The sequence below is a fragment of the Aspergillus pseudodeflectus genome (assembly GCF_044049435.1).
Source record: "Aspergillus pseudodeflectus strain CBS 756.74 chromosome Unknown BJX68scaffold_15, whole genome shotgun sequence".
Lineage (NCBI taxonomy): Eukaryota > Fungi > Ascomycota > Eurotiomycetes > Eurotiales > Aspergillaceae > Aspergillus > Aspergillus pseudodeflectus.
The window spans coordinates 212534-240119 of NW_027263791.1; the positions used below are offsets into that span (position 1 = coordinate 212534).

At 50.8% G+C, this 27586-nt stretch overlaps 6 protein-coding genes across 6 annotated transcripts; 5 read left to right on the plus strand and 1 right to left on the minus strand.

Moving 5' to 3' along the window:
* The first annotated feature begins 7424 nt into the window (after positions 1 to 7424).
* On the plus strand, positions 7425 to 8073 carry BJX68DRAFT_234430 (uncharacterized protein). The gene has a single exon (XM_071039745.1). The coding sequence runs from the start codon at positions 7453 to 7455 to the stop codon at positions 7861 to 7863; it is 411 nt and encodes a 136-aa protein (XP_070900449.1). The 5' UTR covers positions 7425 to 7452; the 3' UTR covers positions 7864 to 8073.
* Positions 8074 to 10164: 2091 nt separating this feature from the next.
* nsdD (GATA-type sexual development transcription factor NsdD) lies at positions 10165 to 12239 on the plus strand. Its single transcript, XM_071049390.1, has 4 exons — positions 10165 to 10297; positions 10385 to 11237; positions 11286 to 11612; positions 11667 to 12239. Exons 1-4 carry the CDS (start codon positions 10266 to 10268, stop codon positions 11871 to 11873), a joined length of 1419 nt encoding a protein of 472 aa, XP_070900450.1. The 5' UTR covers positions 10165 to 10265; the 3' UTR covers positions 11874 to 12239.
* A 6235-nt stretch (positions 12240 to 18474) lies between these two features.
* On the plus strand, positions 18475 to 19895 carry BJX68DRAFT_55902 (macro domain-containing protein). Its single transcript, XM_071049391.1, has 2 exons — positions 18475 to 19206; positions 19255 to 19895. Exons 1-2 carry the CDS (start codon positions 18563 to 18565, stop codon positions 19652 to 19654), a joined length of 1044 nt encoding a protein of 347 aa, XP_070900451.1. The 5' UTR covers positions 18475 to 18562; the 3' UTR covers positions 19655 to 19895.
* BJX68DRAFT_55903 (putative mitochondrial inner membrane protease subunit Imp2) lies at positions 19896 to 21357 on the plus strand. Its single transcript, XM_071049392.1, has 2 exons — positions 19896 to 20605; positions 20689 to 21357. The coding sequence occupies exons 1-2, from the start codon at positions 20136 to 20138 to the stop codon at positions 21062 to 21064; spliced, it is 846 nt and encodes a 281-aa protein (XP_070900452.1). The 5' UTR covers positions 19896 to 20135; the 3' UTR covers positions 21065 to 21357.
* BJX68DRAFT_55983 (uncharacterized protein) lies at positions 21140 to 24681 on the minus strand. Its single transcript, XM_071049395.1, has 3 exons — positions 24415 to 24681; positions 21816 to 24359; positions 21140 to 21769 (listed from the first exon to the last, which is right to left on the minus strand). The coding sequence occupies exons 1-3, from the start codon at positions 24517 to 24519 to the stop codon at positions 21215 to 21217; spliced, it is 3204 nt and encodes a 1067-aa protein (XP_070900453.1). The 5' UTR covers positions 24520 to 24681; the 3' UTR covers positions 21140 to 21214.
* Position 24682: 1 nt separating this feature from the next.
* Positions 24683 to 25941, plus strand: BJX68DRAFT_55918 (GLTP domain-containing protein). Its single transcript, XM_071049393.1, has 4 exons — positions 24683 to 25054; positions 25117 to 25175; positions 25223 to 25341; positions 25424 to 25941. Exons 1-4 carry the CDS (start codon positions 24913 to 24915, stop codon positions 25716 to 25718), a joined length of 615 nt encoding a protein of 204 aa, XP_070900454.1. The 5' UTR covers positions 24683 to 24912; the 3' UTR covers positions 25719 to 25941.
* Positions 25942 to 27586: the final 1645 nt, after the last annotated feature.

Sequence of the window (27586 nt, forward strand, 5' to 3'; positions counted from 1 at the left end):
AAAGGACGGTGACTCTTGACTCCACACGGGAGAAATTCCAGAATCCGCGGGACCGGATACTGGAGACTAAATTGAGATTCGCTGTCAAACCCGTCACTTGGTATCCTCGAGGCTAAGCTAGGCAAGACCATACTAACAATGATCCTGATTCCTGATCGAAAATATTCCCGGACGATCGAGATTCGAATCGCGCCGTTAATCTAACACAATCTAAGACCAATCTATCCTGCTGAATGCCCACAATGCTAATGCCAATATGGGTGGCCTTCCGAGCTTGATCCATCTTCGATATTCGATACGAGTCAGTCTGTTAATCTATTCGCCTCACTGACCTGCTTCCTTTGTTCCTTTCCTTCTCTTTCCCATCCATGATCCATCATCATCATCTTGTGACGACCACTATCAATGTAACTATGTCCGCTTACAACGGGTCCGCGACTCGACCACTTTTTCCTCCAGAGGATCATGCCCCGGCCCGAGTCTCCCATCCTTCCTGTATTCGTTCCCGTCTGATTCGACAACATTCTTTATGTCGCCCACCCCACGTGTGAGACTTAGGTTTCGGAGATTCTTGCCTGGTCTCTTTGCCTCTCGAGAGTTGAAGAGGGAGGGGTCTCCACTTTGTATCTTGATGTTCGATCCTCTGCCGCTATTGGGACGGATGAGACTCCGAGATGTTGTGTTCGAACTGAGACGTTCCGGCATGCGAACTCGGGTCGTGGGTTAGTGAGGAACTACTCAGCCCGCAGTCAGCTCCAAGGGCTCAGTCTGCTGCCATGGGATTGTGCGTGGAAGGTATGAATTGTATGCTTTTTTCTCGACTCTATTCTCTATCCCGCTGTGGTCATTTGGGTGTTTTGTGAGTATACAATCAACCATCTATCCATCATGGGTCGAACGAATATAGTTTTAAACTTTGTAAACTATTCTGTAAAGAACAACGTAGGCTATTATTGTACTATAAAATGATGAACTCGAAAACCGTACGAGAAGTGAATATAAGACATAGAGTGGTCGATGCATGGCATGATCTCTACGTAGTAATTTTCAATCCATCATCTTAGCCAACGGATCTCCTTCTCGAAGGACTAGTTTATGAGTCGTCCTGATGCAGAAGAAAGAAAGAAACTCAGCTCCCGAGACCTTTGTTTCTCCGTACTATAATCTAAACAGTGGACGATGAGGCTAGTATCTCAACTCAATCAATTTTCTCTCCCGGGACGCTGACTGATGAACCTTCTCCTTCCCCGAACAGTTATCATCTCCGTGGACTGCAGTAGTGCTAGCGGGGAGAGCACCGACAGATTAATAATATGGCCCATTTCTAGAACATTGATGAACGGGATCCAAGAGTAATGATGTCTCCAACCTGACCAACCCGTGGAGAGTCTATCGTCATCGTCATTAACCATAAAGGGTCATGGGCTATGGCATGTTTTCCCATTTGATTGAGGCTACGACCGCCGGCGCGCAACCAAGTTGTGCCACAGGGCCCACTAACCCTCGTCAGGCCAAGCGATGGGCGACGGCCGAGATCCGGTAATCTGGCATAATAATGACAGTCGCCCGTCGATAGTTTCGAAATAGTGGTCTTGTCTAGAGTCCACTTTCGCCCGCCGGACCACTGCGGATGGCGAAGCGGGCTGATCGCCGACCGTTGTACTCCGTCCGGAAGCTCAGTGGAAGGGTGCCACTGTGCCACAGGTCTCCAGACATGCTCTCAAGTGGCTGTACGTAGTGGTTTATAACGTACATACGGGGTAGGAATGCGAGCGTTATTCTGTTCTGGAAATGGGTCAGAAATTCAGCAATAAAAGAGTCCACATGATGCCTCCACTTTCTGCTTCCTGGTACTGTCGGGCTAGCCTGGACGCCTGGCTCTAAGGATGTTCATGTTAGTACACCGTAGCTTCATGATGGGGACGCTATGATTCCTTCCCAGCCGCTTGAGTTGCATGACAGGAGGCGGTGTTCCCTGAGCCTTGGTGCGTTTTTGACTCTGTATTCTCTCGCTGCTGGTTGCTGTCATCTTCCGAGGTCCCAAGGTCAGGAGTAAGGGTTTACAATCCGACGCGGCTTCTCTGGAGTAGTCCTGGCAGTGGCTGCTCCATGAATCCTCCAGTTGAGTATCAGAGAGATACCGGATCATCTGCCGCACCCCTGATCCTCCACTCACAGCTCACGCAGCAAGTGACAACGGGATGGATCCTGCGCAACGAGCGCTGTCTGTTTTCTCCCCTCAACTTTCGACCACGCGCAAGTGGATCGAAGCCAACGTCGGGGTCCATAGTTGATAGATATAGTGGGGAATCTTCAACAAAAGGGAATGGGCCCATTGGCAGGTTCAGTGTAGCGTTGGTGCCGACGACGTTCCGTAGGCCGAACGCTAATAAGTACGATACCAAATCTGGACGAGGAGGATCAAACACCAGTTGCGCTATCACAGGTGATCTTGCAGACACGATTCACTCGCCACTGGCCTGAGTAACTTGAGGGCGCGCGTCGTGCTCAATCCGTTTTAGATGAGACGGGAATAAGTGTGGAACTGCGGGTGTTGAGACTGGAAGACCTCCTCACATTGACATTCCGTCCAACAGGAGAAATCTCCCCATTCTTGGGGGGGAACCTATGATTATCCTTACGTGTAGACCACAAACAAACACAGGAGGGGTTTAATAGCTCACAAAGCATAATAAAGAGGTCTGGCGAAGATTAGTCGATGCCACCTTCGATCGGTTCGGGAATCAGCATGCACCCGCACGATGTTAAGTGTCAACCTGTCAACCGTGCAGCAGGAACGACTAGCTCAGTAGCTCCGCGACGGCGTCTATTGGCATCGAGACACAGGCAGATTCGTCAAATCGGACAAGGTTTCTCCGGTCACGTCAAATCTTGGTACGCCAACGACGGGAGAAACCGATAAGAATAGCCCACTTCACGTGGTGATTCTCCGCTCAGGGGGTTGAACTGGAAGCTTCATCTGGATATGAAGGGATAAGAGGAGTTTTGGACAGCAGTGAGAAGGAACAGTAAATGAGGGCCTGCGGTGACCTAGTCTTTCCTGCAAGAGAAGGTACGCCGCCATCCCTACCTAGTACTAGTACCTACTTCATCAATCCGTACCATGCCGAAGGACGAACCTACTGTAGCTCGGCGAAAGGATGAAACTTACCCTGAAGAAAAGAGGGGAAGAGTTATGGTCAGTGGACAGAGTGTGGTTGGGTCATGTCGTGGGCTTCTGGATTTCCATGCGCAGGGAGAATATACCCTAGCACGCGTAATACCCAATGAAGTTTGCAGACGTGATACTCAGCATGTGATGGTTTTCTTGTTCTTGCCGCCCCGGATAATCCAAAAGCAGGGACAAGTGGATAGTCGATGTTCCCAAGTGTTCCAGAGCGGACGTAGCGCGCTTCAGTGCTCGATTCGGCCAGCTGCAGCAGAGTGCCCATAACTTGAGGACGGAGCGGCTTCGAACCGCTCCCCATCCTTTGTGTTCCAGTTTCTTGTTTTGACGAGTCGCAGCTGTCAAAATTCCTGTTTGGGAAAAGGCACCGGAGACTTTACCGGGGCAGGTTCCACACCCGACCTTCATCCATCAAGCCATGTCATCCTTCAGAACCTTCATGGTCTCAAGAACTTGCTGACTCGATCCCTCGACCTGGCCAGCGAATGATCTACGCTCCTGAGATCCCTCCTTTGCCACCGTTGTTTAACCGAGAAGGAAAAAGAAATCGAATCGGAGATTATAGAGAGTCCCATGCTCAAAGTCAATGAAGCCTTGTCCTCTTCTGGACTCATGAGATAGGGTTTCTCGGAAGGATGATGGCCTGAGTCGGCTCAGCTGCAGGGATCCATCTGAGATTCGGATTCATTGACGCTGTCGCTCGGGTATCGTTACTTCAGTTGCTGTCTCGTCAGGTTGTCAACCATTAGTTGAAGTTCCAGGATCCAAAGCTCCCTGGTGGGACGATGCTAACGCTCTCAGGTCACGGCTTGACTCCATAAATGAGTGGCGGGGCTGTTGAAAGAGGTATTGCCTGATTCTCAATATTGGAAACGTTGATCTTCACTGAAAGGATTATCAGCTTAAGGATTATCAGCTTTTAGGCTCTTGCCACATTAGTCGGCGTGCTGTCGTTCTTTCTTTATTCTGTCCGATGTTGAGCGATCATAAAACCAGGTACCACTTTAGTTTGCCCTGACTCGTCATGAACTCGACTCAGATTCAGGTCCTCTTTATCTCAAAAGAGTGAACACGGCAAAGATGATACTACTCATGGTGAACAGGTTGATGGCAGCGACCTGGGAGAATCCATTGCCTCTTGTCATGAAGACGGTTGAGGTCAGAGAGTGCGCATAGCATAGACTGGCGCGGGTGGCTAACTGGAATGTAAACATGCGACGAATTTCTGATCTGCTATCGCATGGTTTACTTTGTCTGAAAGTCTAGCCTCAAAAGTTCGAAGTCGTTAGCCATGCAGAAAAAAGTTCCACGCAGAGTATTCTCGCCGACGTCGCCCTTCCAGCTTCTGCTTGAAGAGACGAAAGGGGGTCATGGTTGGGGTTCGGCCGTGTTCCGGAGCAAAGAGCGCACAGCTGTCGGACGGGATCGTATACCTTGTTATATGAGAGCGGGCCGCTTTGGCCATGCTTGATGAATAACAGGAAGGCAGTCCAGCGAGATGTCCCATATCGAAAGCTAGGGCTCTGGTCTGACGCCGACACTTCAAGTCAATGTTCATTCAATTGCTCAAAGTCCTTGAACCAGGAGGATCCTGCAAAGGGCCAAATCTTAATGATCCGAGGGAGCAGCCGCAGCGCAAGCAAGGTTCTCAATCTCATAGAGTGAGCCATCCTAAACCCCGCGCCTCTCCATCTCGACCTGTCGGACGCCATAAGATACGAGTCGGGTCGTCGAGACACAATGGCTGCAGCAGGTGAAGCTTTCGAATCTCTCTGTATTCCAGCGTGTATTAAGCTTGGCCACTTTCAGGAGAGCTGTGTGAGAAATGAGGCCTAGACACTCGTGCGCCGTATTGTAAACTCCCCAGCTTCCTGACGGCAAAGCAGCTCAAAGCCTCAAAATGACAGGTTGCGTTGCATTGATCGGAGTCTATCAATCAGGTTCGGGGAGCGTAGGCGCCTGGAGAATTGACCAGCAGGCTGCGAGAGACTGACCGGGTTCTGACGCGGGAACACAACCTAATCATGGTCTGTGTAACGTACTCCCTCGGTAAGATCTTGACAGAAAACGTTTTTCACCAGTCACAAAGTCTAATTGGCGCGGTCGAGACTTTGAGCGCGGCCGTTGGATCGAGACTAGATCCATCCTGATTCCTGTCTGTGCACTTGTTTGCGGCCACGGACCCAAGTCAGAAAGGCTCTCGGTCTGGCGTCATACTCCGGCGGTTGAACAACTCCTGCTCGAAGGTTCTTTCTCGTGCCAATCTCGGACTGACAATAAGCGACAGATCAGGCGGCCAGCTTCCCACAATGATGTAAGATTCGTGACGATCTCAGCGTCCGATCAATTTCAGGAGATCCATGGTTGGAAGAAGAATCACATGCTGTTGAGCTTTCAGGACATGGCCTTTCCAGCGTTGACAGGTTTCTGGGAGTCTTCTTAGACTTGGTTCATGAGAAACAAGGAAGCGATATTTTTATTGCACAAGTAATTGGTCCGGCTTTGCTAGCGTGAGCTCTCGGTGCCATAACAGGCTATTTTGGACTCGGCCGAAGAAGGGGAGACTTGAGAAACTCCCTCGATCAACTATCAACCATCGCGACGAGCAGGGGGCTCGTCGAACTTGTGCTCTAACGGGTCGTACGGCGTGCAGCGTTGTGGCCAAGAGATTTAACAACCGTGTTACCATCAAACAGGTGGTCGATGACTGGACCCCACATGGAAAGTCTATCGCCGTATCATTGCTGGTTTGGAGATGTCATGGCAACCGGTGCCATGGCTTCGACAAGCCACCGTTCAACAGCGGAGCACTGTCATTTCGCAGCGCCGCAGATCAAGTTAATCTTCATCGTTCGCTGGAGGAGATGAGTCGACCCCTCGGTATTTACTAGTAAGAGTCCAGAATGGACTAGGAAAGTGGCGCCGAGCGACAATCCCGTCTGTCAAACTTTGCAGGTTCAAAGGGCTCCGAGGAGATTGGCCGCAGGAAAAGGCCCTGCTCCAAAACTCTATCGTCTTCCATCTTGTTTCTCCGATCCTCTTCTTCTAGTGTCAAATTCGTTGTTTACGGAGTAAACCGGACCCGCGATACCGTCCACAGTAGGTCTGGTAACGATGGAACTTGAGGGGTTGGGAGCGCAGCACGGGCGCACTTCGACAAAATAAACGGCCCAGATACTCCGTACTTCGTCACACTCGCGGAAACCGTTGGTAGTCGAAGTGATGGGTCACATCTGTTTGGCATCGTCCCATAGGCTAGTACTTGGAAACTAGAGACGATAATAGAGATCAGCCTCAATTAGCTCAATGAAGCAAGGCTGCACTGTCAGAAATTTGGGGTTCATGTACGGAGTCAGAAACAGCAGTGGAAGATACAGCATCCTGAGCAGTGAGCTTAGCGTCTCACTCGATACATTCCCTATCGACAGGGTTTCTGGTTGTATGTACTACGTATTCCATGGAAGAGTGGGGATGCATACTTTTCCACACTTTGGAATCTGTGCACGCAGCCGAAAAGGGCAACGGCCAAAGTCTGACCAGCTCACGCAGTTATTTATTCCCCTGTGTCGAGTCACACCGATATGGATACGGGGAATCAGCAACAGGGCGATGCGGTGGCTAAGCGATGCGATGAAGATTCTTGGCTTGTGTTTGAGGGTCATATCATTATGCTTGATCAGGTTGAAGTGGAGATGATGTTCAGTCAGTCAATGGGAGCTCTGTGCAGCGAGTCAGCGACAACGGAGGAAGTCGCGCCTCCGTTCCTGGCCCAGGTGTCAGTCTGACGATGTCATGGCTGGCTCCACTATGCTTTTCTCCCTTGCACAACTTTGTCTGCCCTCTGCAGCTGGAATGAAAATGGTGTTCGAGTCGAACCTCTCATTGAGACAACAAAAGCAAAGGCGATGATGATTAAAAAAAGCCCTTTTAAGCCCCTTTCCGAGCCTGAAAATTAGGGACGACTCCATGGACGGGTCTGCCCGAGATCCAAATCGTGGGATAGCGGGGGAGCACAGCAACTGTACCATGGTACACCCAGGAGACTATCGCCGTGCCTACCAGAGACCTGGAATTTCCCTTATCCTTTCGCTTCTGGCTGGGGAAACGTGGCCTGACGGAGCGTTGTTCTTTTCTTTTTCCTTCTCACCCTGAAGATTGAGCTGTGAGCGAGGAGCGATGAGTGGGAGATCTGTCCGTTCTTGCAGGAGGGGGATCTGGCCGTGGCTGCAGCCACGGGAACCAGGGCCCTTGAGTGGTCGTACTGGATGGCCAGCTGGGTGGTCGGATCGCTTCAGTTGCGATTTCAACGGCCTTCGATTCCGTGGGCTAAGCTGCAATTGGCGATGAAATTCAGTAGTCTTGCTGCACGCTCTGCTGATGCGCGATCCAGCTGCTCCACTGCGATCGTTTCTCGATCCCCGCCCCGGAACAGCTGCCTTTTTCTCGAGGTGACATGCTTCAGCAGCCAGCTGGCTCTCCAACGGCCGTCTTCCCGCGTGCTGGAGGCCCTACAACGTCGAGAGAAAATCAAGCTGGACACAGTGTGTGATCACCATCCCAGGTCGTACAATCTTGCAGAAGCAGTTGCTTGCCCGCAGTGTTATAAAACCAGCTACGGAGTTCCTGAGTATAGACCTCGAGGCACAACGGTTGATTCAGTCTATGGAGTCAGGTGACCCATCCTTACTGGAGTTACTATTCGGGTCTCAGGCTCTCTCGACTCCAGTAGAAGTTGTTGTCTGAAGAGTGTCCGCCGCTGACTCGGGCTTGGAAATTTGGTGAGCCCACCATCCACACCTCTTCCTCCCGTGCTGGAGCTAGTCTAGCCTGCCTTTCTTCGCCCTATGTATCTTGATTAAAGTCTGTCGGTCTTTCCCCTAATCCGAGTAGCGTGCGATCGATGGATCTTGATATGCACTCCCGTTTCTTCTCGGCCGCTTGCACGCCGCGCAGGACTTGATCGCCATGTCATAATTAACACTTCATAAACAAGTCCCGCTCTTGACTTTCTGTTTTTGTCGAGCCTTGGAGGTGAAGGCGGTCGGTATCCCATAGTAGGCATAGTGAGATTTATAGCGGACTTTGCAACTCACCTTCAACCTGCTTCAGCTGTGCTGGGATCTCCAAGGCTCTTCTGGTCGGGTTGGATCTTAGATGAAGCCCGGGCGTGACGTGCGCGATTAGCGTAATCTTTGATGATTTACTAGGGTAACCCGTGATCTTGGTCGTCGGTCGGAAAAGAGACATAAAGTGAGTTTGCCTGTAAGCCACCAGCTTACGGCTCAAGGTGGGATCCAGAATGTCTGTTCAATTATCAGCATGTCGATTCCTTGAAGGCTTTGTGGTTCGCATCTGTGAAGGTATCGAGGATTGATAAAACAGGATTACAGAGTGTATTTTATTGTCATTGTATTTACGGCTACGTTGATTTTTTCTGGGCCAGGGACAACCCCTGGTCGGGCCCACCACAATATCCACACATCACCAAATATGATCCCATCTCACTCCACACTCTGTCGACGATCCGCAGTTCGCAGCCTGTAAAGCTTCTGTAATTCGCCGTAACTTTAACCTGAACACCGCTACCAGTATGATTCGATAACCTCCCTCTGACTGTTGCTTCTTTTCTTTTTCTTCCCTTTCGGTCTTTCTTTGCGTTCTTAGGTCTGAGCTCATCTCTGGCCTGGGCAACATCTTGTTAGCTTATGGTTGAATCCTCCCCGATCTCGCGCGCGTGTGCGGGCCTGATTGTGGCGGCTTTTGGAAGGAATCGCCTTTAGGCTGGGGCTGCTTAGTACGCAGTTCGTACTAACTAGTAATTATTTTTATTTTTCCCTATTTTTCTCTGGTTTTTAAAAAGCATTTGATTTTCTAAAATGATTTATTTTAGCTTGAAATAATAATCATCCTGGTGATTTAGCTATAATACCAGTCAGTAGGTAGCTGTTGACGCTTTCCCACATCTTATTATCGCCGCCATCTTGGCTTCCTCCCACATCCATCATTTAGCTGTCTCTTTCCTCTTCCTCTCTTCGTTTCCTCTCTCTTCTTCGCGCTCCGAAAGGGAGGAGTAGGCTGCGAAAATCCAGATAGATTCCATCTCGACAAGCATTACTTGCTCTTCTTCTCTCACCCGCCCCTCCCTCGGCGATATCTGCCCTCGACGCTCTATAGAACCAGATTTACATCATTTCCTCCCTTGCAACTCCGACACTGGAGGATTTGAGTTGCGACATATTTCCCGACACATTCTTAACTTCGCCTGCCACGGACAGCAAGCTCGCTTAAGTTGGCGACGTTTTTCAAACCAGATCACATCAATATTAAGGGACGCTCCCTTTCCACGCGACGCATTCACTTCTATCCCTTGCGCCTTCGCCGTCGTCCCTCCCGCCCGCAAACTCAACCCTGTCAAATCAACCTCTTGCGTGGATTGAGGCGGGAAATTTGATCCTTGATATTTTCTATCTCAGGCTTGGACAAATGGTTACTCGAATCATAGCAGCCGCTGCCCCGATCTGATCTGTTCTCTGCGAGCTGCGGGTGGCTCTCTGTACCTTTTCGTCCCTCACCTGCCAACAGCACTCTGACGACAACTGCGGGTTTCCTATAATCGCGATCGCATTTCTTGCAGGCTGCTGCTGGTTTTCTCTTGACGCCACCTGGGTTTCATACAGTGTCTCCGTACCCGTTGTGTTGATCTGTCGCTTCTTCGGCCGACCCAAAGAACCAGCTCCGAGTCCCGTGTGTCCGACAAGGTTTCGCATCTCGTCCGGTACTATCGACTTTCGCCCGCACAGACGCCACCTCCCCCAGACGAATCTGGTGGGAGCCGAGTGGCACCGATAACTTTTTACTATATTTATTAATCGCATCCTTGTCTACGACTGGAAGTGGATTGGTCATTCGTCATTCTTGCATTTGCTCCGAGGCATCTTTTGGTCCGACCACAACCTTCATTGTTCAGTACCAAGCCTGTCGTCAGCTGTCCGTCGAAGAGCTTTTATCGTCAACCGGATAGCTGGATAGCTCTCCGGCGGATACCGTCCCGTCTCATAAACCTCAGATCGCCAGCATCATGGGGTCATTAGAAGCTGGACACAGACACAGGTAAGTCAAGATATCCTATTGCCTTGTTGAGCCTTTGCCTGCAAAGTGACTTTCATTGCCACCTTGCGCTAACCGTCCGACTTTTAGGGATCACCTCCCGTCCATCGGTTTTCTAGGTCCGAGAGCTTCAGCCGCCTCCCCTGCGCCCCTCCTCAGTCCGACCGCGATGTACTCGAATCAACCTCCCCCGTATCCCTACTCTACGACTCCTACAGCTGCAGGTCCCGGATACGTCTCCCCCTCAGAACCGCGACGCGCCGACGACGAGAAAGACAAGCCTCGGCAGTCCCTCCCTTCCATCCACGAGGCGTTGGGCAATGATAACCCCCTCCCTTACCCTGGGCCTCCAACATCTGCCCCTCCTCCTCAGCAATCTCATAGCGCACCTCCTCCGCATCACATCCCCAACTTCGCTGGTCGTCCTGGCGCCGAAGGGCCGCCAGGTCCTCCTAACCCCTTCTCGAACGGAGCGCCAAACAACTCCTTCCCGCGCGATTCCACACTGCATCACCAGCAATCATTACAGAACGAACCGTCAAGACCTAGTTTAACGTCTTTAAACACGCAAGATTCAAGAAATGCTTCCCTTCAGTCCCTGAGCTCGGGCAAATCACCTACCCAAAGCACGAGCACCAGCAATACTTCCATTCCTGGTTCGCAGACTGGCTCTGGATACGAGTACAATGCACCACCTACCGCAAGTAGTGTTGCTTCGCCAACTGGGTACGGCGGCTATTCGCAACCCTATCCGTTTCAGTCGCAGCCTCCTTCTGGAGCACCCGTGTACCCGGTCACATCTTATGAGTCTAGGCCGTATGTAGGCCCGCGCGTGGATGACATGAACGCTGCAATTCCAGGACATACGTTCCCGGGACACTCCCAAAATGACTCTGTGAAACGCCATCTCGACGTGTACGAGGTTGAAACATCACTGAATGAGGTGTGTATTCTGGAAGCGGCGCATATTATTGATTACTGACTTTGACAGATGGTCGATTGTAGCTCGCAGACATTAAACTTTTCACGGCACTATGCGACAAGAGCGCACCAGAGTCGTTCGGGGCCTGTAATGGGCTCTTTACCCTCGGTGCAGGAGGTGGAAGAGATGCTAAACACCCACCGAAGAAACCACGAGGCTCTGATGCGTCTAAGAAGCGCGGTTCTCAGCCAAGAGCATGCTCTGGCTGAGCAGATGGCGCAAAGGAAAGCATACAAGGCTGGTGGACTTCATGATGACGACCGCATGGCGATGTACCAGGACGAGTTCAAGAGCAATGGAGGATTTGCCGGTCCAGATGCAAAGAAACGGCGCGGTGTATGTTTTCGCCCCCGTGATAACTTTGACTTTGACGCTAACACGTTTTTACAGAAAGCTGCTCCTCCCGGTCGTTGCCATAGTTGTAACCGCGCCGAAACCCCGGAATGGCGTCGTGGCCCAGATGGCGCACGAACTCTCTGCAATGCCTGCGGTCTACACTATGCAAAGTTGACGCGCAGGATGGGCGCCAACAAGGCGGCGAATTTGGGGTCTAACCTCAAACCCAAGATTGACTCGGTATCACCACGCAGTCATTAACACGGTAGCATTAATCATAATTACGAGGCGTTTGAAAACGGAATGGGGACTAGAAGTGTCTGGCGTTCGGCGGCTTTTTGGGAGCTTTGGGTTCTTTACTCCTGCTCACTTGCGCTTTTCATCGGGACGGCATGCGATGCGTTCTTGTTAAGACGGTCGACTGAGATGTGTTTGGCTCCTTATGTCTTTCTATTGTTTGCGTAATACCCCTTGATGTTGTGGGAAAAGGCATCTGAATTCTGAATAGACTTTTCGCATTATCACCGGCCGTGGCCTGAATCAAGCTCTATCTTGCTCGCGATGCTTTCTCTTGTCAACCTCCTAGTCTAATCCTAACCGAGATCATCATACAAGATGTCGTAAGTATTCCGTAAGAGCCAAGCTCCCGCCCAGCGCCTACTCGTACTTGGAGAAGGCTCAGCTTTTCCCAACTTTGACTCGATCCAGTCAAGCGCCAGATCCGATCGACCTTCCACGATTTCCTAGAAGGATTCAGCTGACGAAGGATTCAGGATCCACGATTCCCAGTTGTAGTTCCAAACTTTGACGTTCAGATCGAATTATTCAACAAAACGGACAACGTAAACCTTGAACCCCGAATCCCCGGTCTGGACGCTCAATGGAATCTGGTACCCCAATGAGCTTTGCGGATTTACCGAGTACCAGAGTTTGACCTGTCGGCTCTTGAGCAGATCGTCCCGAGGCGTTGCTGAAACATCGTGCTCTTCTGCTTACTGAACCATGGTACGTCCGCTCGTCTGGACGTTTCTCCCATGTTCTAACCTTGCGGCAATCGTCACAGGTCCCTGGATGCGAAGCACAATTCCAAGGTTGACATTCCCAGGTGGTGGACCTGCCACGCACCCCACGCACCCCCGTTCAACCGTTGCCAAAATCACAGAATAATGATCCATGATATGATGATAATCCCGACCACCTCACAAGCCGAGTACGAACGACCCCAATAAAGTTCAGGCGAGTCTGATTACTACAAATCTACTATCTCCCCGTACTAGTACGAGTCTGTCCAAGGCAAGCGGCGAACGCTCGAAGCGCCGCCCCTCATTCCATCGTGGGATGCTCTAATTGGCTTGGAAGTGAACACCGAGCGGGCACACATCGGCGGGGAGGTCCGAGGCTCCTCTTAGCGCGCGACACTATCGAATCTTTTGAACCAGAGTCCACTTCAGCCACCAAGAGGGAAATGATTTGCTTGACTTTCTACTGGTGCTGGGTGGGGAGATTGGCAGCTGCACTCGAGGTCGACTTCGAGTCGCTGCGGCTGATGGCACTCAGTGGCAACTGCCGGCTTGGTTTGGATCCTGTACTCGACGGAGACGGTGCTTCCAGTTCTGGCAGGGTGTGTGCTGCACCGGTTGGAGGCTGGAGCGGCCGGTCTGCGTTGGTTTGGATTGGGCTGGGTTAGAATGGAGTCAGATCTCATCTCATCTCATTCCAGCGGGTCGCATCGCATAACGTTGCAGTGCAGCTAGCGTTGGGACTACATAGTTGCATTGTTGGAGGTAATCTCTGAGCTGGGGATCTTGAGGCTGATGGTTCTTGCAAGTGTTGCTCGAGGAGCTGGTCAGCCAGTCCACAGTGTGGTATGCGCATGAACCTTAGATCGTGATGGTGATCTTTGTGTTACAGCCTTGTAAATGCGCACCCTGATTGTCCTTGCCGGGCAAATCATGAGAGAGAATGCCCACTTCGCTGGATGCCCAAAATATCGTCGACTCCATATCTCAGGTACGTCACGGGGATTTTGAAATCGGAGTTACTCACTACCAGATACTTTCGCGGCTCGCCTGACAAGCCTCTCTCCGCTGCGGCGCTGCCACTACTCCGACATTGCAACTCAAACCGGCCAGACCATGCATCCATCTGCCACATCCCACTACCACATTCAAATATCCCCGCCTCAATCACCGCCGCCTGACCATTTGATCAGGGACCAGTGAGATGATTTGGAATCTGCATCTCCGCGGAATATGCTCCCTTACGTTCATGCATTTCCTTATGTATTCCATCTCTCCATCAGTGACCAATGATGCTTCTCGAGCTCTTGAAAGTTGAGCTTCTTGACCCCGTCTAGGTGCACTAGCGGACGAAAGATCGCCTTCAGACAATGGATCGCGATCGCTCCCGCCCCACCGCATCTCATCTCATCTCATCGCCATCCCATCGCATCGCATCGCCATCGCTTCTCAACGAGGAGTGGCAGCCATGGTATGATATTGCCGACGGCCGCGCTATCCCCATTTTTCCGGCCGATGGCGGTGCACGCTCACAAATCACTAAAGGAAAAAAATCAGAAGCCGCCTTCTTCCGTCTCGGCCCCGACCTTTTGCCGGGGACTGGACTTGCCTTGCCTCGCATCGCGTGAGGTTGCTTTTGCGGCGATGTTTCTACTTTCAGTTGCTCGATCGCTCGCTTATCTCCTGGAGGAGAGGAGCCTGACATGAGGCGCACACTCAACAATATGCTTATGCTCCAGTCCCCGTCATTCGAACATACCTACGTATACCGCATTCGCAATCTCTACTCTTCAATAAATTGATTACCTGACGGTAACCACGTAACAATAGAGGACCCACACGATCGACCGACCCAAGCTGTCGGGCTCAGCAGCGGTGAAGACTCATTCAACCTTGAACGATTCAACAAGCCTGGAAGAGTCCCCGAACTTTCGTGGCCATCCACGGGACTGGGATAGACAAAGTCTGGTTCTGGGAGCGTGGCTTGAAGTTTCCTCTTGATTTCGATTCCCTGGATTTTGGATAACGGAACGTGATGGAGCGGAAGCCTGGTGCCAGTTTTTGGATTGCCAGTTTTCCAAGGGTCGTGATGAAGAATGGTGCTGGCTTCCACCTGGCAGTCCCCTTTTTGTTATCAGGTTTCAACTGGAGGGGATGAGGTGGAATTCCCGGATCTTGTGACCTCATCCACCTGCATCCTTCATTCATTATCTCCTCCAAACTAAACTTACCTACTGTTCACCTCGGCTGGTCGGTACCGGCATACATATCTCTCAAGTCATATCGCATCTCATCTCACTCAAGCAGTGAGTGAGTGACCTTGTAACTCGGGCGTACTCCGTATACAACACAGTAGCCAATGAACCAACCAGCGCCCTCCCTGTCCCAACAGCTGTCAGCAACCGCCCAAATCAAAAACTCAAACCCAAAATTTAGCTCACTCCCTTTCCAAGGTTGCACAAGATTGATGACCGGGGATATTCACGATTATCAAAAACGGGGACGGTCTAAATGGAAATTTAGTTCTCTCCTTCCTTTGTGCGCGACGGCTGCAAGTAGTACAACGTAAATACATAGCTACGTACCGATGTCCGATGTCAACGGAGGTTGATCATCGTCACAGAGGACCGCTGCAAAATCGAGTCGAGCATTTCTGCAACCCCGGCTGTTTTTTTCAGTTTTTAGCATGGGTAGAAAGCAATATGATTGGTGGGAGCCGCGATCGAAGATCGGATGCTTGATCCGGGGCGAGGCTAGTGTGTAGCCAGCCTTGGGAGGGCCGCCAAGAGGGCCGCAGATTTCGATTTCAGATTCACGACAGATTCAGATCGTGAAAAAAAAGCGTCGGTATTTCAGGTTGTAAGATACCATGGTAGTATCCTAGTAATACCGCCGGTTTTTCACGACTAAAATCGGCGCATTACTAGTACGAGTCTTGGGAGTCGAAGCAACAGGGATGACCCTTGTTGAAAATGCTATTATGGAGGATAACTGGAGTTGCCAGTTGGAGACTGCAGGACGATCCACGATCGCGCGTTGGTGGGAACTGCTGCAATTTCCGTTCGTAAGAAATGTATTACCGCAACAATTCAGCAGCAGCAGCTCGAGGCCCTGTCCAAACTCAGCGTTGGGACTCCGTTGTTTCTCGCTGTTCAGTAATCATGGTCATTGACATCCAGTTCCGATTTGAAGTACAGCTGTTGTGGAACATGGCTGCTAACTGGCTGTTATCTTTCAAATTGGTCGGTCTCGCCTGACCCTTTGGTAGGTTGGTCATGCAGCGTTGGGTTGTCAACGTCCTGATGCTCTGGTTCCACGGCGGCAATAGTTGGCAAGGCTTGACTCGGTGCTGATATAATATCGCCGATGTCTGTTCGGTCCTCGCAGATATGCAAGGCTGCCTTTCCCCGCCATGTCATGATTTCTTCGAGTCCTTAATCTCGAATCATCAGAAGAATACCCTGATTGATAGACGGTGATGTTGGTGGTGATAGCCGTAATGACTGCTCGAGAACCGTAACTTTGAGCCGTATCATTCTTGTATGCACTACGGAGTAAGCACGTAAGATCTTGCTCTGCAAGCCGCGCCGCCGATCCACAGACTAGAGACAAGTTAGATGAAACCATATCTGTGGGTTGGATCATGAGGCTAGCCTCGCAAAGCGTAACTTGCTGAGTGCTGCTTCTGTCAGCGAGACGCGTTACGAACCGCGTCGGGACCCAGTTTACTTGCCATCTTAGCCATTAGGGTTTCAGACTCCGTCGACCTGTCACGGACGGCCGTTCGAACTCCGTCGCCAGCTGCCACTGCCACCAAGTTCAGCCCCTGAGACATGAACACGAGGGGTGGAGTGATTTATGTTGGTTGTCTGGCGGTCTCCGCTGTGGACACGCGAGGATCGGATCGGGGGTGACTTCTGATTTTCTTTAAGATGTGGATGCCATGCATAGGTGCCTTATTTTCTTTTGGATGAAAGAGAGGCGGCAGTGCAGCGCGCAGACTCATGCAGGCAGTGATGTCCGACTTTAGCTATGAGTGAGATGTGAGCTTCATGCTTCTTGTGCGAACTACTTCATCTCCTCCAGTGCTTGCTAATTCTCTTGGACTTTTCTTGGGCAACGGTGAACCAGAGATGTGGGAGTCAGTTCAAATCCAATCTTAGTGCAATCCGCGCACGATCGTAGAAATTTTCAGCATCGTGGTGGCTGGCGCGCTGCCGCTGTAATATGTATATGTAGGTACTAGTACATCTGAACCTTATCTGAAGTTCAGGATCAAATAAAAATCTTCCAGAATGGTTCCGCCCCTCGAGCAGCCAGGCAGACAAAGAACAATCCTGGAATTGCCCAAATCGTTCTGCGAAGGCTGCGAGAGCAGCGGTACCACCCCGCCTAACTTATCAAAAGCTAAGCCTGAATATTCAACCCATCATCACGGATCTGCTCGGAAGAACTGAAAGCACGAGGAAATCTTCACGGACACAAATGAAGGATGCATAGATTGACTTGACCGGCGGCGGCATCGCGATCCCCGGTTCCACTAACTTGGACTCCTGGAAACCCGAACAGGGGAATCGCTCCTGCAGCCATCATGCCATGTCCGTCTGACTATGCCTCATTGGGTCCCGATTTGAATCTGGATCAAAGACTCAGGAGGATTTGTCACTCAGCACATGGACAGGATACACTGCTGCCGACGGCACGTACTGCGATGACCCGTTTGGTTTCCGAGATCTGAATCATCCTAACGCGGTTTGATTGGAAACAGGACTGACTCCCGGAGCTCGCAACCTGATTGCCTTTGTTGAGATCCGGGTGCATGATCGCCTTGATCCCTCGGTGGCTCTCGGCACTTTGCAAGGAGTAATGTTCCGAGGCCTTAAAGCGATCAACTAAGAATATTTGGAATCATGGATCTGGCATCATCTGTGTGTGCATGCATTAGTAGTTGGTCTCGACCCACCGTCATGGAAGTTTGTCCATACGTATTGTTGCGCTGGTCTGGTTTCATTACATGCGTTCTCCAAGTTTCCGTTTTGTTGTTTGCAGTAGGTTCTGAGTCGCGCTGGGTCTGGGTGCTCCTCTCAACTCTCGAGCTTCGGGTGGCTAAGCCTCCGCCGGCATGAACCACAGTTTGTCAGCCTGAGGTCAGCGCCTCAAGTCTGTGATCACTTTGACATTTCATCGATAGTGCATCCTGTCCGAATTTCTTTTGCAAGGCAAAAAAGGCAACGGTATCGGTGTAACCATAAATCTCCGATACGGCCCTGGCTGCTCAAACCGCTGTACTCTGGTTCGCAAATACCTTCCATCACCCGTTCTGGCTCACTCGAATCGGGGGTCCGAGCTTCTGATTGAGGAAAGAAAAGCATAAGCCTCATCTGGGGTCCCGGGGACGGCCGTCATTTCCCTTTCCGATGATCGATCGGGTGCCCTTCGCTCATCATGCATGAATATGCCGATGTGACGCTAGTAGTCGCCGTGCAGTATGAATCTCAGAACATGACCTGTCGGGACTCGGGAGCGATGGTGGAGGAAGATTAAGGTGTAGCAGGTAGCAACTACTTGCATGTGACCTGTCTCATATCGATGATTGCATTGGGGCAAGACTTTGACAGAAGATCTGTCACCGGCTGTCAGGCGTTCTGTTACATCTGTGAGAGGTCACGTGGATATTCTTGGGGAAGGATTGAGATAAGCTTATCGATCATGTGCGGTCACGTGTGCGAGAGCTCCCCACTTCTGGGACCTTGAGAGAGCAGTCAAAGAACCACCTGCAACTGAAAGCGTTCTTGAATTAATCAGTGTAAATCAAAAATTACACTTTCTTGCGCGCGCTGCCCATGTCCGCTCGTCCCAGATTCTTGCTATTTACCGACAATAAGATTTCGAGATCGCTGCTGTGGAACGCTACAGCAAGACACGCACGCCATGGCTCCTCCGTACATACCTCTGGCCGAAATCCCAACCGTGTCGCTGCTGTACAAGCTTAAGCGCCTGATACCTAACACACAAGCGCCAACACCGTTGAGATCGCCGTCAAAACCGCTCAATGATATAATCTCCCTCATTCGCAACGACATAACCAAGCTCGAAGGTGTCGACTGCATCGTCAACGCAGCCAACGAAAGGCTCCTCGGGGGTGGGGGTGTCGATGGCGTTATACATCGTGCTGCTGGTCGCGGTCTGCTGGAGGAGTGCCGGACACTCAATGGATGCGACACCGGCGACGCCAAGATAACTTCGGCATACAATCTTCCCAACAAACGAGTTATCCATGCTGTCGGACCGGTGTATTACTATGAGAAACGGAAAGGCGAGGACCGTCCGGAGGAGCTGTTGCGCGGTTGTTATCGCCGCAGCCTGGAGCTAGCCATTGAGAACGATATGAAGAGCATTGCCTTTGCGGCCATCAGCACTGGTGTCTACGGGTATCCGAGTAGGGAGGCTGCGAGGGCTGTCTTAGACGAGACACGGAATTTCTTGGAGAGCGATAAGAACATCGGAAAGCTTGAACGAGTCATTTTCTGCAATTTTGAAACAAAGGACGAAAGAGCGTACGAAGATTTGGTTCCGTGAGTGCTCTAGGTCGTCTCCGTCCTGGTTATTACTGACTAGTTTAGCATCTTCTTCCCTCCTGTCGAAGAACCCAATGATGCAGGCACTAGTGACTCTAGCCAAGAGTCGCCATCCGCCGAACTTCTAGCTGCCACGCTCCCTGACCCGCCGACGGTAGAACCCAGGCTGGAAGGTCAACCAGAAAGCAAAAAACTGAAGGTTGCGTCCGACGCTGGTACCCAGACTACACATGTTCCTGCATTCTCAGAGGACAAAAGTGAGGATGAGTGGGAAAAAGTCAACGAATCCGAAGCAGGTCGCACAGAGACCCTCGACGAAGACCCAGTCGAAATTGACCGACCATCTTCGGCAACCGATGTACAGAGCGTACAGTCGAGCGGGATTATTGACGATATGGTACACTCCCAATCAACCGATAGTTTCCTGGATAGGTCTGTTTCTTGATCTGAGCTGCCGGTTCCAATTTTCATGGGCGTCGGCGTTTGCTTGTGTTTGAATTTGACGAATTTTGCGAGCGGCAAGGCCACTTTATGATGATATTATGGGTTATGCGACATTCGATTTTCTAGCCACTAGCTTCAAGCCATATCGGATTCACGTGCTATTGCGCTCATCTCTAGTGATTGTTCTACTAGGTGTGGTGCTTTGATGCGAAACAATGCAAACCAAACAAACAAGCTATATCTAATCAGCCGATCTGATCTTCATGTTTAATGTCTGAGATTGTTCCATGTTTTTCACTCGCTCTGAGGCTATAGATTCTCATCAGCTCGTGCAATACCCTTCTAAGCCTTCAATTGATACATTCAGTCCTATGAACCGCTGCCGCAATTCATCATAATCCCTTCCTCCACCTCCACCTCTACTCTCGCATCACGAACATCCGATCTCTGAACCACCAACCCAAAAAGCCCTCATTCTTATAATGCCAAAACTCCCCAAACTTCGGATCTTCCCCGAAACCCCCAAAGTCCGCACCCCGATCCCCTCCAGACAACAACCACAAGCACGAACCAGCCCACCACCCTCAAACTCTCCCCCGCAACAAAAATCGCATTCGCAATCCCAATCGCGATTCGGCTTCTTCTCCCACCTCCGCACACGCTATGCCACCCTCCCACCACCCCTCCGCACAACAATCTACACAGCGCTGCGCACGCTGCGCATTGCCGCTCCCTTCCTCGCAATGGGCATCTTCTTCCGCGAACACATCCTCCAGGCCCGATGGGTGACAGGTCCCTCCATGACGCCGTACTTCAACGAAGACTACGCGAACACGCATACGGAGCGGGACGTTGTGCTTGTGGAGATGTGGCCCTCGGGATTCTCCTGGCCGTGGAGCAGTGGTGGGAAGGGGAAACGGAGGATCGAGCGAGGGATGGTTGTTATGTTTCGGTATGTTCATTCCTTGCTATATTCATGTTCGAGTCTGGTTTTGGGCCTTAGTGTCCTGTTGCTAACCCGTGCATCGAATATAGCTCCCCCTCAAACCCCGAAAATATTAGTATAAAGCGCATAATCGGCCTCCCCGGCGATCGCATAACGACGCGCGAGCCGTGTCTGAAGGAATCCCAGATTGTTCCCTGGAACCATGTCTGGCTGGAAGGGGACGCGGCGGATCCGAAGCACTCGTTGGATAGCAACACATACGGGCCGGTGAGCATTTGTCTGCTGATGGGGCGGGTGTTTGCCGTGGTGTCACCGCGGTTCAGGTGGTTGGATTGGGAGAACTGGGAGAAAGGGGTTGTGGATGGGGATGCGGAGGGGAAATTTGGGGATCGGTATCGCGAGGGAGTAAGAAAGCGAGTTGTGAAGGAGGCAGTGCAGTTGGAATTGCCATTCTATAGTATATGAGCTGGCAGTTTGAAGCCAATGGCTTGGTCTAGGTGAGATCGAGTCGGCTGTATATATAGTTGTGCTTATAGGTGGGGTATTGTACATAAGTCTATCGTATACTGACACAAGAAACATGTATAACAACAGTTTTGAAATGGCATATGAGGGCTATGACGTGGTCAATCGGATATCCTCCGGTTTGCCCTCCTGCAATCGATCAATCTCAGAAGCGATGCTGAGGACCCAACGGTCCTTCTCAATCCGGCTGCGTGCCTTGAATACTATTGTACGTCCATGGGTGCCGAGCTTGGAGACCTGCTTCAGGGTCTGTCGAGTCTGTCCTTTCTCCCCGAGCTCACGCGCTCGGAAGAAATTCTTGTGTAGAGGCTGCCAGATCACAAAAGTGATCGCGGTATCTTCGTCACTACTTGTGTAGACGTCCGGTGCGAGGTAAACGCGCGGCAAAGCGCCGTGGCCTGGGTGGTTGCTGTCAAAGGTCTGGTTTGCGTAGAGAAGGTCAGACTCCGTGAGCAATCCGGAGTATATATAGCAGTTTTCAAGGTCAATGGTTGACTCGACATTGTGATGAATATGAGGCACTTCATTACCGCTCCGTTTGCGCAGGGAGCTGTGGTAGACCAGAAGCTTTCCGGCAGTGAGCACGACGTGGAAGCGCTTGAAGGTTGCATGGCGCCGCGGTTTCTTGTAGAGCAGGCCGGACATCTGATATTGTTAGCTTGAGATATGCCATTTGGGTTAAGACACATGCCTTGATCGGTCGACAGCTTAGTAATGAACACATGTTGTGTAGGAGAGGCGATGCTTCGGTCTTTCTGACCTCCCACTTTTTCGAATATTGACCTATCAAGGACTCTAGCTCCTCGTCAATCCCCAAGATATCCAAGTTCCGTTTTCGAATGTCTTTGAGTTCAACTGCATCAGCCGCTGTTCTTGCTTTCCAGTACTTGACCAATACGACCAAGCTCTTCATCCACTCATCCCTGGTTGTGCGGTTGTAGGCCTGGAAGCGAACAACCAGACCATTGTGTAGGAGCATTTCAAACCCGGCGTCCTCGTCAGATGGCTCAGCCGAGTGACTCTGCCGAGCAGGGTCTGTTCCCGGTGTATTGGCTCCAGCGTCCCAGCCTCCACGGACATTCGGTGCAGGTGTAGTGTCTTCCTGTATATACCGTACCTCTTCGACACGGCAGAGATCAATGAATCCTTCGGAATTGCTAAGATTGTGGATGTTCCTAAGCAGCTGTGCGTATGCATCTTCATCGTGTCGCATTAGGTGATCGGCATTGCCATTGGAAAGCCATGAAATCTTTCCATCCTGTACAGGGAACGGGTCAATTTCGAAGAAAAGCGGAGTGGCGTCCAATATCTCCTGGGTCGATGGTATATCAGAGTCTTGTTCGCATAACCGCGGTGGTGTTGGTGGCAAAGCCTGAGACGGCTGGCAGAAAAACAGATAGTGATCTTGAGTAAAGAAGTAAAGGCGCTTTGAGAACATTCGGTTCATCCGTTGATGCACGCCTTTCTGAGATGTAAGTCGTATCAAGAATCCTTCTACCGGCATTGGCTCCTCCTGTTTGTCGGTTCCGAAGCCTACCGATGTACTATAATGTTGCTTCGGCCGAAGCTCAAGCTCGTGCGTCCCTTGCATTGCGAGAGAGCCGTACATCTCCTCTTCGTTAGAGCCATATATCCATTCGAGTCGGTCATAGCGTTTCCAGGCGAGCCCCATGTTCTCAGTGGTTGACCATTCCTTCATTACCTCAGACCACTCAGAGCATTTCCCCAACATATTCATACAGTCTTGTATGATTGACAAACATGCGGATTTGTCCGCCGGTGCAGCATTGCCATTGGCGTTGACCCGGTCATCTTGTTGGCTCTTGGCATCTTCCAACTGCCTAAATGGATTATTAAAGATAAGCGAAACGGCGAGATCCGGGACATTTATCGCTAGCGAAGAAGCGCGGTGTCTCCCCGAGAGGTGTGCCAAAAAAGTATACCATTCCACGGCACGGGCTGTAGACTTGGGTCGTAAGATGTATATGCCGGTTCCCCGCTTCGACCTATTCCAGATTGCGATTGTTTTATCCAAAGACGAATAGAGACTCGTTCGAGCAGCCTTTCGGCCGAGCGCAATCTCAAGGTAAGGTGCGACTTTTCGGGTCTGTTCTTGGACTTTGGGGATGACTCGGGTCTTGTACATCTGCAATGTAAACGGGGCATCTTTATCTGCCGTTGACCGGCAGACCACAAGGAATTCCCTCCAACTGTCCTGTACCCTAGTTTCCATTCGCAAGCTGTCAAATTCGCCGTAGTCTTCAGGCACGTCATCCTGCACAGTCTCCTCGACCCGAACAAGCATCCTTTCCGCTTTGATCACTTCCCCTTCTTCGATTTTGCGACGAGAGAGCCATTCAGGAACTTTATTCTTAGTCGATGATATTCTCGACGCGATTCGCTGCTGTTTGTGGTGTAAATTATCGTTCAGCGAGAATCGAGTGGTGATCTTTCGAGAAACGTAATTGGGGTCACGCCTCGATCGCTCTTCGTGCTGTGAATCCTCGTCGCCTTCCCTAGATTCTGCACGCTGAGGTTCCTGTTCCTGGAGATTTAGGGCCGGCACGCTGCGTTGCTTTCCCTTGTCGTGGCTACTTGATGGCGCAAGCAGTGGCACAGTTGAGCCGGATTCGCTAGGGGGTGCTGACGGGAAAGACTGTCTGGGATCATGTTGGCCAGGGACATTTAGAGCTTGTTCGCTTTGTTTGACAGCTGGTTCTCTCGACATAGTTGGGTCGCGATGGCTCGAAGAAGGGACGGCATCTGTATTGGACGTAGTTGGCGTCTGTTCTCGTGCTGTAAAGTAATCGGACTTTGCATCGCGCTTTGCAGTTGTGGGTGTCGCACCGTAGTTGTCCTCATTCGGCGTCAAGAAACCATCCTCGCCAGGCGTGGGAGTGGGAGGCTCTTGGTCTGCTTGATAAGGATGGGATAGAATTCTGAGTTGATGCGTAGGACGCGGAGTCTCCTGGTCGCTCGAGTCTTGATCTTGCTCCTGCTCGGTATCCTGTTCAGCTTGCTCGGGTACAACAGGTAGACCAACGATCCGCGATGGTTCGGTCTCCCGAGCGAAATCTGACTCTGCAGAGAACGTTATAGCTCTCGACCTGTAGTTTCTGAAGTTGAGACGCTTTTTGTACCATGCCTTGCGATGGCTTTGAAGCCAGTTCTTCGGTATCGGTCCGATGAAGAATCGTTTGTTTGTTATGTGGACGTGGCTGGGAGTCGCATGGCGCTGGACGAATCTTAGTGGGGTTCGGGCTTGCTTCTTAGATATTCCTGGGCCTTACCAGCTTCTCGGCCGTGTAAGATCCCGGCTCCAGGCCGAGAGAGCCATCCCGGGATGTATGCGATGTAGCATCCATTCTCGCTTCCCCAACATCCTGGGTGGACATTCGCAGAGGAAAGGCGACGCAATGTTTCAGCAACTAAGCTAAATCGTTCAAAGATTATCAAAATGGCCCAGATATAAATCCTTGTTATCCGATGGAATCCATCCAGAATACACCATTTCCACGTTCAGTATCTGGAGAGCTTGTTCCCTGGATGTAAACTTGCTGAGTTGAGTTGACGTCATTTGTTTCCCCGTGATCCGGAGCTGTTGCACGGATTCGAGTTTGCATTGTTTGCTCTAATGGAGCCCCGCTTATTGGCTTTATGCTTGCGTGTCCTGCGAGCGGCGGTGAGCTATTCATTGTTCTCAATAACAAACAGCGAGCTCCTTTCACTTCCTTCTTGCTCTCAAACTCAACTCTTATAGACACCGAAACACTATCTATTTTCACAAAATGGCTGCGATTCCCCCGGGCGGTACTTGGTTCGACACCCTAAAGACGTCGTTTGCAGATGTACCTATTGATACCGCCAACGATAAAGGGATTGCTACTACAGAGTTCCTCGAAGCTGCCGAGGCCCTCACGTCTCTCTTCGGTAAGTTGCTTTCTTTGTCTGACGAAACTATGTCTCTGGTGCTAACCGTGGCGTTATGACAGATATCCTTGGCTCCGCCGCATTTTCCCCTGTCAAGAGCGACTTGAATGGCAACATCAAGGTACGAACACCCCGCATTTAGATGTGCCCCTCCTGACATGCCTATAGAAAGTCAGGGACAGGCAGCTGGCTGCCCCTGGTGAGTCGGAGACTCTTCAAGCTCTTGTCCTCAATGAATTGAAGACAAAGAAGCATGTCGCGACAGAAGGCTTGGTGTGGCTAGTTAGGTTCGTACCTCCATTCTTTGGTTGAGACAATGCGCCCAGAACATAATCTTGCAGGTGCTGATAAGTCTATCTATCTTTCTAGGGGTCTCGACTTTACCGCTCAAGCCCTCCGTCACAACATCGTCAATCCGAACAGCGAGCTTTCTGACTCCTTCCGTGACGCCTACGGCAAGACCCTCAAAGCCCACCATTCATTCATCATCAAGCCCATCTTCTCGGCAGCCATGTCCGCAACTCCCTACAGAACTAACTTCTACGCTAAGCTGGGCAGCGATTCTGAGAAAGTCCAAGCTGCACTCGAGCGTGAGGTTAAGGCTTTGGAGGAGAGGGTGGCTATATTGAAGTCCTTCCAGGACCGTAAGGAAGCGAAGTGGTGATCGAATTATTCTGATAATTGGAAACAGAAGGGAATCTTTTACCGTCATTTGGGAGTATTATATCCAGATTTCAAGTTATGTCAAGGGTAATTCCCTTGGAAGTATATATATGCTTCTATGGCATCTCGATTGCATAGCTCGATGAACTATACGAAAGCGCTCTTTCATCCGAATTAGATAAGGCATATCTTATCTGTCATTAGCATTCGATCCCCGGCGCCACTGTCTTATCGCTGCTTTCCTTCTTGCACGCAGTCTCAGGGGCTACTCTGGAGTAGAGCCTAAATACCTAGACTACCGAGATACAACTCACCCAACGGCTGCCCATCCGGAGGCGAGCTCCAACGCACATTGCCATCCATATCTATCGGACCATGCAGATACTCCGAAGTTATTACGCTCATTTAGAGGAGTAAATAAGTGGAGTACCCTGCAACACGTATACGAAGTATTGACCAGACCCCATTTTAAATGAACTCGTACGTATCTCAACCTGCCCTTGCAGTCTGCACAACTTCTCCGGCGAAGATCATCAAAGATTGAACACTACGCACTATTATCAAATAGTAATTATGCATATGATAGGTCGATAATCCCTCGGTTCGGTAAGGATGTTCAGCCCTATGTCTGCATGCAGCACTTGATATAATGCTGGACTACATTACTCTGTGACTATGGCGTGGAACGCATAAGATCAGTCAGGGTTTATATAAATAAGATTAACCACCGCTAGTCGGAATACTCTGGAGAACATCATCATGTACAGGGTAACATCGCCACATCATACTCCGGAGTAGTATGACGGTCATACAGGGTTGCAAGCCTCCGCTAGCTCGCTGTCAGATTTTCCTTCACCTACTCTGAGGAAATTAGCTCGAAAGTCAAAACGCGGCCGGGTCTACTAAGATTGGAAGGTCGGCACGAGAAATTGAATGTGTTTGGTTGGCTGTGGTTACCAGGGATTCGTTTTTTGGAAAGAGTCCAGAACCCAAAGAATTTTCCAAAGACGCGGTTTGGACCACGGAACATACCAAGAAACACAAGCATGAGCTGTCAACAATGAGAACGACGGATGTACCTTACTCCGTACATCGATGTACTACTGAGCCGTGCCTCGTGCGCTTGCTCCAGAGTCCAAGCCTCCACGGTTGGATCTTCCTCAAGGTGAGAGTCCGGCTGATTCATATTGTATGAATCGAACAGCCCCCCCACGCAGTCTCGACTCTACAGGATGTGATTCTTCCATCAAACCCTTTTGAGCTTTTCCTTCCCAACGACCCAAACTTCCCATTTGTTGATCGAAATATCAGTTCCGGTCGTTCATCGATAAACTCCACTCCTGAATTCGAAACAGTTTTTCGGCCCACATTTGTTCTTCTGATGCCGATCTCTTGCATCACGCCCCCGATTCGTCTCTGACTATTGTCTCATAAGAGAATCTTGTTTTCTCTCGGCAAACTATTCCGTCAATACGTTGAGATCATGGTTTTGAGTGTCATACGAATACATCGAGCTCTTGCGATGGAATACATACGCATAAAACTTCAATCTCGTGCGATGGACTGACCCAAGAGACGCACAAACGTATCCGCCAGGAACCGGAATTTCGTCAGCCACAGCATCCCGTCCCAGGGAGCAGAGCCGTTTCTGAGCAAAAACGTGGTGAATCCTGCCATTGTCGGGTGAGCGCTATTTTAGTATCTTGGCACGTCTTTGTCGGCCCGATGATTTGATGATTTGATGTGCTATGGATCATCACCAGCTGACATCGAAGGTGGTTTGACTGCCGCGGAGTTTGTTTCAGTTTCTGATCTCACAGGGCTGCTCTGGATGGACTCGATGGAGTAGTATCACGGACCATCTAGCAT

Excerpts from the sequence above, each read along its gene's own strand:
- BJX68DRAFT_234430 (XM_071039745.1), top strand. The coding sequence starts at position 7,453 with ATGGCCAGCTGGGTGGTCGGATCGCTTCAGTTGCGATTTCAACGGCCT.
- nsdD (XM_071049390.1), top strand. The coding sequence starts at position 10,266 with ATGGGGTCATTAGAAGCTGGACACAGACACAG. Across the intron at positions 10,298-10,384 it reads GAAGCTGGACACAGACACAG|GGATCACCTCCCGTCCATCG; the intron begins GTAAGTCAAGAT and ends TCCGACTTTTAG. Across the intron at positions 11,613-11,666 it reads ATGCAAAGAAACGGCGCGGT|AAAGCTGCTCCTCCCGGTCG; the intron begins GTATGTTTTCGC and ends ACGTTTTTACAG.
- BJX68DRAFT_55902 (XM_071049391.1), top strand. The coding sequence starts at position 18,563 with ATGGCTCCTCCGTACATACCTCTGGCCGAAATCCCAACCGTGTCGCTG. Across the intron at positions 19,207-19,254 it reads GCGTACGAAGATTTGGTTCC|CATCTTCTTCCCTCCTGTCG; the intron begins GTGAGTGCTCTA and ends TGACTAGTTTAG.
- BJX68DRAFT_55903 (XM_071049392.1), top strand. The coding sequence starts at position 20,136 with ATGCCAAAACTCCCCAAACTTCGGATCTTCCCCGAAACCCCCAAAGTC. Across the intron at positions 20,606-20,688 it reads GGGATGGTTGTTATGTTTCG|CTCCCCCTCAAACCCCGAAA; the intron begins GTATGTTCATTC and ends CATCGAATATAG.
- BJX68DRAFT_55983 (XM_071049395.1), bottom strand. The coding sequence starts at position 24,519 with ATGTCCACCCAGGATGTTGGGGAAGCGAGAATGGATGCTACATCGCAT. Across the intron at positions 24,360-24,414 it reads CTTACACGGCCGAGAAGCTG|CGCCATGCGACTCCCAGCCA; the intron begins GTAAGGCCCAGG and ends AGATTCGTCCAG. Across the intron at positions 21,770-21,815 it reads TAAGCTGTCGACCGATCAAG|ATGTCCGGCCTGCTCTACAA; the intron begins GCATGTGTCTTA and ends TAACAATATCAG.
- BJX68DRAFT_55918 (XM_071049393.1), top strand. The coding sequence starts at position 24,913 with ATGGCTGCGATTCCCCCGGGCGGTACTTGGTTCGACACCCTAAAGACG. Across the intron at positions 25,055-25,116 it reads GGCCCTCACGTCTCTCTTCG|ATATCCTTGGCTCCGCCGCA; the intron begins GTAAGTTGCTTT and ends GCGTTATGACAG. Across the intron at positions 25,342-25,423 it reads GGCTTGGTGTGGCTAGTTAG|GGGTCTCGACTTTACCGCTC; the intron begins GTTCGTACCTCC and ends CTATCTTTCTAG.